At 43.8% G+C, this 13,335-nt stretch overlaps 2 protein-coding genes across 4 annotated transcripts; one reads left to right on the plus strand and one right to left on the minus strand.

The window, feature by feature from the left end:
- The first annotated feature begins 2,302 nt into the window (after nucleotides 1-2,302).
- C1GALT1C1 (C1GALT1 specific chaperone 1) lies at nucleotides 2,303-6,104 on the plus strand. 3 transcript variants are annotated; one of them, XM_074551497.1, is made up of 2 exons: nucleotides 2,303-2,419; nucleotides 2,892-6,104. In XM_074551497.1, exon 2 carries the CDS (start codon nucleotides 2,897-2,899, stop codon nucleotides 3,851-3,853), a length of 957 nt encoding a protein of 318 aa, XP_074407598.1. In that variant the 5' UTR covers nucleotides 2,303-2,419; nucleotides 2,892-2,896; the 3' UTR covers nucleotides 3,854-6,104. The 3 variants fall into 3 exon arrangements, with proteins under 3 accessions (XP_074407598.1, XP_074407600.1, XP_005484501.1); XM_074551499.1 differs by having other exon boundaries at nucleotides 2,406-2,481; XM_005484444.4 differs by lacking the exon at nucleotides 2,303-2,419 and adding an exon at nucleotides 2,490-2,773.
- Nucleotides 6,105-6,793: 689 nt separating this feature from the next.
- On the minus strand, nucleotides 6,794-12,896 carry MCTS1 (MCTS1 re-initiation and release factor). Its single transcript, XM_074551500.1, has 6 exons — nucleotides 12,737-12,896; nucleotides 11,959-12,111; nucleotides 11,190-11,287; nucleotides 9,942-10,075; nucleotides 8,844-8,911; nucleotides 6,794-7,016 (listed from the first exon to the last, which is right to left on the minus strand). The coding sequence occupies exons 1-6, from the start codon at nucleotides 12,745-12,747 to the stop codon at nucleotides 6,935-6,937; spliced, it is 546 nt and encodes a 181-aa protein (XP_074407601.1). The 5' UTR covers nucleotides 12,748-12,896; the 3' UTR covers nucleotides 6,794-6,934.
- Nucleotides 12,897-13,335: the final 439 nt, after the last annotated feature.

Genomic DNA, 13,335 nt, shown 5'->3' on the forward strand with positions numbered 1-13,335 from the left:
TTCTGTCTCTGGAGATAAGCAATGAACCATGGAGCCTATCAGCTCTGTCAGCAGGGTAGATCTTGACACAGGTTTGTGGGTTCCAAAGGCTGCTATTGTCCCAGAGACACTATGAAGGATCAGTAGGAAGTAGGAGATGATGTTGCAGCCAATGAACATCTCCCTGGACAGCGAGTCAGTACTCAAAGATGAAATCTGGCAATACTCTCGATGAATACAGAAGTGCATGTTTTAATACAAAGCTAATGCAAGGCCATTTGCAGTGATCTTAGAGGAGTCAGTTCTCCTGGCTCATTCCTACAATGTGACTGAGCATTTCCCTTGACTTTCCTCACTTAACTTCCATGTTAGGGCTGGCGCTTTCTCAGTTACAAGATTTGGTTGGTTCCCAGCCAATGGCAGAGTCACTTCAAATACTTGAATAGTTCAAATAGTTCCCCTGAAGTTCTTAAGAGTAGTTTCATGTAGTAATTTGAGATGGATAGTTAACAGGACTACATGTGTGTCTGTCTAAATGAGCTCCAAATACTTCACAATCACTGTGGTGAGACCTTATGCGTTACTATGGCATTTAAGTCTTTTTAACACCAAGCAACAGCTTCAGAAGCCAGAGAGTCTCTCTGGGTTTGTAACATGCTTTCCATGTTGCTTAGACTTTCTCTTCCCTGATCTACTGCTGGATAAAAGCAATGTTGAAAAGACATTAAAGCAACAGTCAAGATCTGTAGCTACATTAGTCATTCTGTCAGAGAGCTGGAAAGAACCTCACTGAAGTTAAGCAGGAAAACAATTTGCTGAAGCATCTGCTGAAGCAGTGAGTCGCAAGTCATTCAAATCTCTCTAAAGTACCTGATCAAGCAACTGCTGAAGCCCTGAAAGCCACAATTGATTCTGCAAACAGGGGATACTAAAAAAAGCTTTGAACTCATCTCTAGTCTCTGGTATGTGATAAAAAACTGACTGTCCACATATTTATTCCTTTAAAGCAGTCAGGTGGGGAAATACAGGATGAGTGATGTTCCCCTACCTGTACTAGCTAACAGTGCTCTCCTATCACTGTGTGTAATTGGCATTAGTTCCACTGAACTGAGCCATTTTGGACATGCACTGACCCAACCAAAGGAATTATTTTGTAACAGTTTTACCTGAACCTCAACCAATTGTTCCCCAGGCCCAGAAGAGCTAAGGAGTCATCACAGGTCTTTTTGCCAAATGTGACATTGTTGAGCATTGAATTCTACAATAGAGCCTTAAAAAAAAAAAACCTTACCAAATAACTGAGGCATCTGAGGCACCCAGACAGGTGCCATAAAATCCAGAGCACCTCAGCTGTAAATTGACTAATATAAAACCTGCTATATTCATCCAACCAGGATATAACTTACAAGATAGACAAAACCTGTATAGGGCTTTATCCTAATCAACGTCTTGGCTTAAGGGTATAGTTTATCAGCTAACAAAGAGATAAAACTTGCAAAATCTCTTTCTTATTTTTTCTTCCTCAAGAAGCAGGTGGGAAAAGGGAGCAAACTGTTGTTCTGTGATGCTCATTCAAATCAGGTGTCAACTTCAAGTTCTTGACAGCTGATGAAAAAGATTCTGATAATCTGGAGATCAGAACAATTATCACTAAAGGAAATAAAAGGTTGTATCAGTGGTAAATAAGGTTTTTGGTTTATTCTAAATATTAACTAACTTTGTGTGTGTTGTGCTGTCTGCCGGGGAGGCAGAGCAACAAGTGAAATGTGCCATGCTTTAAGCACAGTTTATTGTATTGGTTAGGAAATTTATGGCAGTGTCTCTGGGATTTGTCCCTAGATATACCTGAAATACTGATATACTTGATATATATTTGATCCTACATATACTTGGATATATTTTATTTGATCTTGGATACAGTTTAAGGCCAGTGCTGCCTTTCCGGGCGCTAGTGAGGGGGATGGACAGAGATACTGGGGCAGGGGAAGGGGACTGAGGAGGGAGAGTGACACTTGTGGGAGGGGGCACTATGACGGGATAAAAGCCTAGGGGTTGCTTAACTGCGATTTTCCTCGGAGGCACCAGCTCGAGATGTTTAGGTGCAGCTGTGCCGGGAATAATGAGTGCAGTGTGTGGGGAGACAAGCGGGGCACCCGTCCTGTGCCTGCGGCCGCCGTGAAGAGCCTTCTGCCCCAGCAGCAACTGTCCCTGGCGCTGGGAGCGTGACTGTCAAGGCTCAGACCGGTCCGAGTGGGAAGGTTCTCTAACCCCTGCGCTGACACAGCAGGGCCCGCGGCTGTTCCCCTCCCGGAGGGAAGCTGAGGGAGGCAGGGCCGCGCGCGCACCGCCAGGCGGCGCCCCCGCCCGCCGAGCGCTCGGAGCCCGGGGCGGCCGCGCGGCGCTTCCGGCGGCGCAGGAAGGGGCGGCGCGCGCGGCTCCGGTGAGCGGCGGGAGCGGCGGGGCCGCGGCCGGGGAGCTCGGGGAGCTGCGGCGGGAGCGGCGGTACCGCCGGGGCCGCGGGTCGGGGAGTCTGGGGAGCTGCGGCCGCTCCGGCACCGAGCGCCGTGGAGCGGGGCAGGCAGGGACCGGGCTCCGGGAGGGCTCCCCGCGGGCCGCGTCAGCGCCCGAGCCCGTCCCGCCGCCTCTCGGTGCTGCGGGCGAGGAGACGGCGGGGCCCGGGCCGTGTGGTCACGGCAACGGAGAGGGGCCGGGGCACAGAACTCGTGTCGTACCGTTACCGAGAGCTGCGACCGGGAACCTGGATATCGCCACAGCTTTCACCAGCCTCGTCCCGGTGCGGGAGATAAGGGAACTGCAGCGGGGTTTAGAGATTGCGGACTGCATTAGAACCGTATGGAACCTGCACTAGTGCACTTATTCCTGTGAGTTCTTACAGTGCGTCTCTTTTCTAGGAAAAATGATTTCTGAAAGCAGCTCCTTCATCAAGGGTGTGGTGCTTGGAGGAGTCTTCTGCATGTTGGTTACGCTCCTCGGACACATTAAGGTGGGCCATGGGACCAAGGCACATCACCACGAGCATCATCACATCCAAGCTCCCAACAAGGAAGATGTCTTAAACCTCTCAGAAGGGGAACGTGTGGAGCTTAGTAAAAACATCAATGTGTACTGTATAATCCTTGTCAAACCAAAAGATCTGGGGCACTGGGCTGCAGCAAGGGAGACCTGGAGCAAGCACTGTGACAAGGCAGAATTCTACAGCTCAGAAAAGGTCAAAGTGTTCGATTCTGTGGCCGTCAACACAAATGATATGTGGGCGATGATGCGCAAAGCTTACAAGATCGCGTACGAACGCTATAAGGATGAATTCAGCTGGTTCTTCCTTGCATATCCAACAACATTTGCTATAATTGAAAATCTCAAGTATTTCTTATTGAAAAAAGACCCCTCTCAGCCTTTTTACATAGGCCACACTGTGAAATCTGGTGACCTTGAGTACGTAGATGGCGAGGGAGGGATCGTGTTAAGCATTGAGTCGCTGAGACGCCTCTCCCGTGTTCTCGAAGACCCTGACAAGTGCCCAGAGCAGGGAGGTATGATTTGGAAACTGGCAGAGGACAAACAGCTGGCCATCTGCCTGAAGTACGGTGGCGTGTTTGCCGAAAACGCCGAAGATTCCGAAGGGAAAGACGTCTTCAACACTAAATCCGTGGGGGCGCTCATCAAGGAGGCCATGTCCACGCACCCGCAGCAGGTGGTGGACGGCTGCTGCTCCGACATGGCCATCACCTTCAGCGGGCTGGCCCCCAACCACATGCACGTGATGATGTACGGTGTGTACCGGCTGCGGCCCTACGGACACTCCTACCGCGACGCCCTGGTGTTCCTGCCCCCTCCGGGCTCCGACAATGACTGACGGGGCCTCGGGGAAGGCTTGGAACGTGGCGTTGGCTCTTCTCACAACACACAGTTGTACTGACACGTTCTGGTACTGGTGTACAGGTTCTTTTGCACACTGAGGGTTGGGAAAGCTCTTCATTTTAAAAGTGGAAGGAGAATTTTTTTCTAAATCTTTTATAGAGAAATGCTTTTGACAGTGCTGGAATGAAATTATAAAAAGAAGATGTTAATGTTTATTATAAAAGGAAATTAAGTTTATAGGGGGGGTTTGTACATGTAAATATTTATTAATGAAAATGAAATGGACTTTAGTCTACTCTTAAAAATATATTTTTGCAAGACTTTGATTATTTCAGTTCTTCCAGGCATTTCTAGAATGTCTTTATACCTTTCTAAGTTGTACCAATAAAACTGACTACAGATTCAGTCTCAAAGACTGTAACTTTAAGCTATTTCTTTTACACTCAATACACACTCAATATCTTGAGCTTATACAGCACCTTCCACCTCATGTACAGCCTTCTAACAGCAGGAAGCAAGGTGACAAGAAATCTTGCAGCAGAGTAATATCAAGTGCCCTTTGGACTACTGTTTCTAAGCAGACAAAAGAAAAAGATAAACTGTATTTGCATAGGTATTAACATGGTCAGGGAGTCTGTTAGCACAAGATTAATTGCTCGTTTAAAATTTCACTCCATCTATAAGCATGTTAGAATAAAGGTTCAGTATTATTTTTACTCCTGTTAGTGGATGCTAATAGTGTTGACAAGGAAGAATTTGGTTAATTGTCAGTACAATCTGATGTTTGGTTTGGGGTTTTTCATGCTCTTTTTTTTTTTTTTTTTAACAATAGAGGGCACTCAGTTTTACACAAGTTTCTGGGTCACACTCCTATCCATCCACAGCCTGTGTAAACAAAGAGCACTTCAGTACTTACTCCATTTAGAATTCAGTGACCTGACATGGGTGTTTCAAGACTTGAGGAAGGTGTAACATCCATCTGTTACATCTGTGATAGTCACAGGCTTTGTTGGTACTACAATATTCATAAAACAGGAGCAGACTGTTCTCTCAGCTTTAACCAGCCAGTTGTAACACCCTGCCCTGAGCTGCAAGTGGGCAGGTGGGGAAGTGAAATTCAGAGCTGATGAGAATATCCACATCTTGGGTTTTTTGTTTTAAGCATCAGGTTTTTGACAAGACAACTGCTCAGACCCCCATACAGGCTCCCACAGATCAGCTGCTTTCTGAAAGGTGAGACAAGATGCACCTGCTCATCCCCTTATCAGTCAGAGCTCAGCTGACAGCAGTACAATTGCTGCCAAAACCCAGGTAAAACTTGTACTTTTGATGTTTTGCTAATCTGGTTTATAAATTCAGCCTTATTTGACTTGTATCTCCTTATAGAATAATACAGCTGCAAAAACTTCAACAAAACCAGATAAAGCAAGCAAAACTTTCAGTGTTTCTGATTATTAAAAACAGTTCTGACCCCCCTGCAGCAACAGCAGTCATTGGAGAATGAGAGTGAACAATTCCAACAAGAAAAAAATCTTATTGTCACAGATTTGAGGTGCTGTAGGACAACAGGAAGAGATAAGATGGAAGAAAACCACAAAAAGCAAGACTAGCTCATTTTACAACAAAAAAACCCCACCAACACTGAAACATTAAGTGATTTCCTATAGCACCAGAAGTCAATACATTTACAATGAAATCTTTAAGATGCACAGAAATGCTCACCAGCATTCTGAAATTCTGAGGAATGATCAGAACTCTTTCTGCAACACTGCTTAAATTTTGTCTTCCTACATTGATAGTTTCAGATTTACCCTGTCATTTTCAGAAGTAGAGTCTTGTAAATAATTTTACAGAATTTTAAAAGCAGCATTCCTTCTGCCATGATTTAACTTGGCTTTAGAATCAGCTGGAGAACACCTTGGCTATTATCATCTGTAAAGGTCCAGGGTGGGGAAACCAAGCCTGCAGAACAGCACCACAAGGCACTGGCACACCAAGTTACGTTCTGCTGCTGTAAAATGCATGTGTTAAAGACTTGAAATATTAATAAATGCTTCCAGAGACAGTTATGAGTGGTAGACCTTAAAAGTTTCCTTAATTTATTACAGTATTCCATTTTTCCATAGGCATAGCTTTGGGTATGCTGAACAAAGGACTGGGTTATCCAGACAGACACACAGTGCTCCTGAACCCCTTCTGTAGCTGTACAGACATGTGGCAGTGTGCACAAGCTGGGAGCTCTTCAAGTTCCACCTGAAAAAGTTGCTCCTGGCTATACTGAAAAACATGTTTTGCTGTCATGCCTTTATTTAACAGTGACTTTGTTTCTGCTCCTAAAATAAGGCGGCACACAGGGAGTAGAGAGCATCAGGCACCAGGGTGGCACACACTTCACTGGCAGTGTGCCCACCAGAACTACAAACTCCTCCAGAAGGAGAGCAGTATCAAAGTGTTGGCAGGTAGAAATCTGAACATACAGACAGTCTTCAGGTATGAGCCACCATAAAAGAATTTCTAATGCACATATCAGGCTGAGTTCATAAATCCTATACAGATAAATGCGTATTAAAAAGAGAAAATCCTTAAGTAAAATGAAGTTAATGCTCTTAATAAGTTAAAAAATAATGTCAAAAAACCTGATTTCTCCACATTCAAGAAACTAGGTAGACTAACAAGATGTCAAGAAAAAATCTGAAATGCTTCAGAGGTTTTGTAAACCATATTTATATTTCACACACACTTTATATTATGCTTTTAGAAGAGCACAAAAATGTAAACATTTCTTGGCTTTTTCCTCCTTTCCATTTGAAATAGTCTACTCACAGTCCATGCAGAATCTTTCAACAAATATCTTCAGTCACTGAAGACTCAGGTTTAAGACAAAACAAAGTAACTGTAATAAAAAGAAATCTAGAAAACTATTGTAGCCTAACAGTACTTTTGCATTCAACTGATTTATTTAGCATAGCCACAGAACAAAATAATTTGTACATTCAGTCACATTAAAAACAAGGAATTACAAAGCAGTCCACATTTAATCTAAGTGCATTCCTTTGGAGTAACAGTTCCTGTTGTTTCACTTGTATGTCTTCATATGCCAAAGGCCATCATTTAAATAGTGGATATTCTCAATACCAATCCCTTTGTTGACCTTCTCACTGTAGGAGGAAAAACACACAGCAGTGTTAGCTAGGTTAAACATGAGAGCACTACAAAATACATTATTTCAAGTAGAAACTGCAACATTTGTCAACTGGAAGGGGAAAGCTACCAATCACAAAGTCATTATCTTCCACAGCAGGTGGACAAGAAACAATATTTGTTATTACATGTGCCCACATTGCTGACTGATAAGAGGACAATATTTGCCTTCCACGTCTTTTCAACAGCTTTCCACAGTTTCTTTGTGGGACACAGTTCTTCAGACAACACTTCTGCTACTTTTCTCCATATTACCATTTCTCCATCAAAGTAGCACAGCACCTCCAATCCAAGCACAGGATGTGGTACAACATGACTGGAATGCAGAATCTAACAAGTTCTGGTTCCAAGTGTGCCAATGACACAATCACATGCAGGTGAGCTGCCTCACTTCTAGTTGCAGGTCATCTACCCACTTAATAAAGAATTAAAAATGCTAAATTTATGTGCCAAGGACTTTCAGCTTGTTAGAGACATGCTATCCTCCATAGTATTGACTATCTTTTGAATCATGTCATCTTTTAAAAATTACTGGCTTCTGTCTATTTTTCCAGTTTAAAAAAAAACACCAATGAACTAGTTTTGCCACAATAAACAAAACAAATCTCTTTTTGGGAGTGAGAACAAGTTTCATTCCCCTGGATAATATAATTTACTCTATTTACACCAAGTGTTCTGTTACCTACACAATCTGTCCAAAAGTATCAGGAAGGGAAATGCTGCTAACACAATATTAACACATTATATGTAGTAATTACACCAAGAGATTGAAATTGAAATCCCACTGCCTAAACCAGAAAATTGTGGAACAATGTCACACAAAAAAGCAGCTAAGAGGCTGCAGAGAGGAGTATCACTTCATCTTCCTCTCCAGTTCATGTTGCTTCTCCCAGGAACAGGATATTCAGCTGCAAGGCCAGTGGATTTGAAGGTAGGTATACAAAGGACCTTGGTTTGCAATGATCACAGTGTCACTGCTCTCTTAGGACTGGGACACAGGCAGCTTTTCTTTCTACTTGCTCTTGGAGTCCTTTGAAGCACCACAAAGAATCTTGAAGAATAGAACTCCTCAACAGCTACAGCAGGTCCAAATCCAGGTTTCTGCAGTCCCTCTCCATCCCTGTCCTCCAAGACATTCCCCCCTCTCTGCCTCGTGCTATTATTATGACTCAGGACAGGCTTGTTGAGAATTACCCAACAAAAGAGAGTAACTTGTTTTCACCAAAAAAAGCTTCCTCTCTGCCCCCAGGTGACAGGTCTGGAAACCAAATCAGCTGAGTGCACCTCACATCCTACAAGATGTTACTAGAACTTAAAATGACAAAGTGATTTAGCTACTTATGATTTAGCACTATCTGAAAGCCAAGAACAACTAACATCCATTTCAATTTTCTGTCTCTCTTTTCCTTCTCAAACAGTTTTCTGTTTATCCCGAGCAGAACTCTAAATTTCACAAGAGGCTCAGCTGAGTTAGTCAGCACATCAAGCAGGAGTGCTGGGCTGCTTGGGTACACCCTGACGAAAAAGAGCAGGCCACAGAGAAAAAACAGCCTGGGCTGGCAACCAAGATCCAGCAGGACTTGAGTTTCTGCAGACAAAAATCTCTTCGATGTTTTCAATCCTCTCAAATCCAAATTACACCTCTTGCCTAGCCCAGGAGGTACTCTGTACTCAACACATGCTGCAACAGCAGTGCAGTAACCTTGACAGTGGTGCTTACACTCCAAACTAACACAAGAATAATAACATGGGACAGGTTATAGTTCAGCTTTTAAAACACTTACATGTCCTCAGCTGACATCTTCATTACTCCCACACATAATGCATGTTGTTTTCCCTCTGCCATAATTGCCTACAAATTACTGCTAAGGAAAACAGAGTTCTTTTTAAACTATTTCAGAAAAGTCAAAGCAATATAAAGAAATTACTTCCAAAAACACTTTCAAAACCCAGTGTCAAACTTTTAATCTTTTATTAATTCTAGAGTTCCAGTTCTTAAAGATAAGCAAAACAATGCACTGAATTTAACAACTGAATCAGTGTGTAGAACAAAGCATGCATTTATGAACTTGGAACAGCAATTACAGAAAAAATCTCCCAGTGCTAAATTTCTTCCTTTGTGTCTAACACAGAGATGACAGTCTCTGCCTTTCTGGAACAAAACAGCACATGTTTGTGGGGCCATTTTAGATTCCAAGGCACAGAAGAATTGAGACACCAATTTAAAAACCACAAGTACTGAAATCACGTGTCCTTTTCAGAGCTTAGCAACACGTGATGTTCACTGCTGATCTTTTCCTATAGCATCCAACTAACAACAAAAGCAGCACAGCTTGGTGCTGTAAATGCTGTATTTGTTCAGGGTTCTTTTATCAGTAATATAAGGAGTGAATTAGCACACTTTCCTCATTTGACATACACTAACTTCATCAGACACAGAGAGCAAGTCCTAACGGCAGTAAAGCTGATCCTACTCACCTTTCCTAATTCCCTAAGAATAGGAGAGAATTCTTCTGAAGGGAATACAAGATTGACTAAGGAGGCAGGGCACAAATTGCACTGCACCTCATCTACTTTTACCATTCTGCATAAAATCACTAAGGAGCTCCACTTACCAATGAGATTAATGAAACAGCAGCCCACCCAACAGTACAGCAGGAATAGTTATGTGGTTTGGAACATACAGTAAGTGAAAAAAATATTAACAACTTTAACCTTGCCAAGCAATATCTAAACCTCTGCAGTTCCCTTCTGATTATTAGTTATTTCATTAAATCCAATTAAAACTCAAAGTAATACAGATAAAAATCAACTGAAAAAAACACAAGAACAGAAATGTAACTCATCCCACAGTGAGATGAATTCATATTTAAAAAGGATACAACAACAGTGTCAACAGCAGCAGGGTAAAGCTTTGCTCCAGGAGATGTCAGGCCAGGGCACATTATATTAGCTCCACTCAGGACGAATTTAATGGCGCCTTTATCAACCTGCTGATGCGGGAGAATAAATGGGTCTAGGAGGGGAAAGACACAGCATTGCCATTAATACAGCACCAGCACAACATGAACAGCTCATTGTAAAGTCAGTTTAAACAGGGCAGTGAGATAGAGAGTGTCCTGCAAGGGTAGAAGTATGAGAAACAATTACCAGAGCTCCTGCTGGGTGGTACTGTCCCAAAAAGACACAAACACTGACCCAAAGGGACACAAACACCGACCCAAAGGGACACAAACACTGACCCAAAGGGACACAAACGCTGTCCTCCCAGATCACATCTTTTATCTGAGAACCAAAGGTATTCCAGCACTTCAGGCTATGGCTCCTGCACACTCTCAGACCCACAGACTGAGCAACAATTTTCCACTAGGGAAAACAATCACACAAGTGCCCATCCTAAGAGATCTTAAAACCAAGGGGTCTTAAATTCTGCCAACTCCATGTACTCTTACAAATTACTCCAACATGAAAGAAAAACAGTTTAACGTTAACAGAACAAAAAAGGCAAACACAGACAAAATTCATGCAAGCTGTCAGCTCTCCAAGCCATCCTTCAAGGGCAGGCACACTCCTGAAGCATTTCCAACACTGAGATCTGACTGAATAACGTTCTTTAGGATTCAAAACAGAGTAATACAATCAAGCAGAACAGCAAGAAAATATTGCAAGAGCAAATTGTGAAAAGTAAAAAGCATGCAGCCTAAGTTTCTACAGGAGACAGATATACATCATTAAACTCAGGAAGACAGAATATTTTTCTAGTAAGAACTTACAAGTATTTGTATAACAAAAAGACTTGAAAGAAAAAAGATAGGGACCAACAATAGCAAACATATCTCTGCTCCAAGAGAGCCTCTCAAGATTTTTTTACAGAGCTTTACACAATTTAATTCTTACTTAAGTTCAGATTGCTTAGCATATAGGATGGAGGCAATTAGCATAGACAGGTGAAATAGAAAATTAATAAATTCCAGTTAAGAAAGTATACTGTGTCTTTAACATCTATTCTGGAACATGCATATGCATGGAATAGATGGAATGGAGGCTCTTTTTAATTTGTTTCTAGAGATGTCCTGTGGAATCACACTGTCACCCTGCTCTTCCCAGCACAGCCCCCTCAGAACACTTACATTTGTGAAGCAACCTTAGTGTCGGGTAAAAAATCCCTTCTCTTTGCCTGAAGAACAGCAACTCCCCATTCACAGTGAGGATTTCTATATGTTCATGACTGCAAGATTAAAAAAAAGAAAATCCAAGAGCTACTTAACCCTTCTACACTTTAAATACAGTATTTTACATAATGGAGTCTGGTCTATCTTAGCACCTGAGAATAAAAACAGGCAATTAGCAACAAAATTTAAAGCTAAAAATATTATCTTTTTGTATGACTTGTTCTTCAGCAGTGGTCTCCTTCTTCCCCCTTCGAGAAAAAAGAAACCTACTGACCAAATACACAAACTGCATTTCCTTGGCGCTGCTTTTTAAATGCAATACAAAGAGCAAATAATGAGGATTCAGCAAAAATGTACTACCCTCTATTTTAAAAAAAAGTAAAATAATCAAGATAATACATGGAAGCCCAAAAATAGTACAAAATGTTACTGACAGGAATCCAAACAATTTTGAGCTTCCATGTGCATAAAGCTGAATACTTCCCTTCAACAACAGGCTGATCCTTGGAGAGACCCTGAGTACACTGCACATTAGCTACTAGGAAGCATTTTTAAGCTCCTCAAGCATCCTACTAGCATGTGCCTTTAAAGCACAACTTTCTAACTAGCTATTAAGAGATGATAGATGCCTATCAAAGGTGGTAGGTTTATTTACTGTACAAAGAAAACATACAAAGGAAGCAATCCTAGCACCTTGAAAGCAAAGTTGAAGAGAAGAGATACTTACCATCTTACTATTTTGACTGGATCTTTCTTTGGCATGATTTGGTTTAGCCATGGTTCAATAACAGGAAACTGGTCTATCAGTTGATTCTTGATACCTTTAATAACTGAAGTCTTCAGCTGGATACAGTTTGATACATTCTCCTTTTCATCAAATCTGTCAAATGAAAGTGTTTTAGAAATGCAGTTTGTTCCTCAAAAGATGTATTTTTCAGGAGCTGTCTTCAGAAGTGTTTATAGATTCACTATAGAAGTCTAATAGCAGACTGACTGTCCAGCTTTCAAATGCAGGATTTCATTAATGTTAAATTTATCCCTGGGGAACACCTGGGCTGGGGGAAGGCAGGGGGTCCCCCCTTTGTAGCCTGTCTTCACCCCTAAACTTTTTGTACGGCCACAGCCCGTGTTCAGTGTCACAGATAAACCCCGGCCCAGGGCGCTATTTTACCCAACTCCAAGAGAACTCTGCCGGCAACACAAACACCCACAGCCCTGCCAAGATGCGAACCCTCCACGTCCACCACACAAACACGACCGGCGCTCTGCACCAGCCCAAGTTGGGATAAGTTAATGACTCAGCTCCATTTACCGAGAGAGTGCCCAGGGCAAAGCCGAGGGCTGCGGGCGGCGGGGCCCGAGGAGGCCGCGGGGCCGCTCCCGCCAGCGCAGCGCCGAGCCCGGGGCTGAGGGGGCGCCGGGCCCGGGGCCGAGGGGGCGCCCGGCCCCTTCCCTTCCCCTCCCTTCCCTTCCTTCCCCCGCGCCCCCAGCCCGGCCGCACTCACTTCTTGAACATCCTGCGGGCGGGCAGGCCGGGCCGGCGGCGGGCGGGCAGCCACAGCCTCGGCGCTGCTCACACGCGGCTCCGGCCGGGCCGTGCCTCGCTCCGCGCCCGCCGGAAGCGCCGCTCCATCCCCGCGGAACGGGCGGGGCCAGCCGGCAGCGCCGGGGCGGTGCCTGCGCCGCCCGCCTCGCATCGCCCCCTGCCCGCCGCTGCCCCCCGCACAACACAGTATTGTTGTTATTATCATTATTATTATTATTATTATTATTGGGGCTTCACAGCCACCGGGTTACTGGTACTGACAGGCACGGCGCTGTTTCCCAGGTAATAGATCGGTTTTTGTTAAAATAAGAAGAGCGAAGTGCTAATAGCTACTGGCATCATTTAAACACAAAATATGTTTAATGGGAAAAAACACAGCCATCTTCAAACTAGCAGAGCAGAAGCTATCCTCGCGACAGCTTCAGAGGACACAAGATACTGTCAACAGCAGCCGGGCAGGGAATCAGGCCCAGGTGACAGTGCCTCATCTTCAGGGTGGGGAGGGAGCAGAAGCCTGGCTTGTAGAGAAGATCTCATCCAGACAGATGGATTCTGGTG

Source organism: Zonotrichia albicollis, chromosome 14 (assembly GCF_047830755.1).
Source record: "Zonotrichia albicollis isolate bZonAlb1 chromosome 14, bZonAlb1.hap1, whole genome shotgun sequence".
NCBI classification, from domain to species: domain Eukaryota; kingdom Metazoa; phylum Chordata; class Aves; order Passeriformes; family Passerellidae; genus Zonotrichia; species Zonotrichia albicollis.

Excerpts from the sequence above, each read along its gene's own strand:
- C1GALT1C1 (XM_074551497.1), top strand. The coding sequence starts at position 2,897 with ATGATTTCTGAAAGCAGCTCCTTCATCAAGGGTGTGGTGCTTGGAGGA.
- MCTS1 (XM_074551500.1), bottom strand. Across the intron at positions 11,288-11,958 it reads CCAGTCAAAATAGTAAGATG|TCATGAACATATAGAAATCC; the intron begins GTAAGTATCTCT and ends TTAATCTTGCAG. Across the intron at positions 10,076-11,189 it reads ACTAAGGTTGCTTCACAAAT|ACCCATTTATTCTCCCGCAT; the intron begins GTAAGTGTTCTG and ends TTCCCCTCCTAG.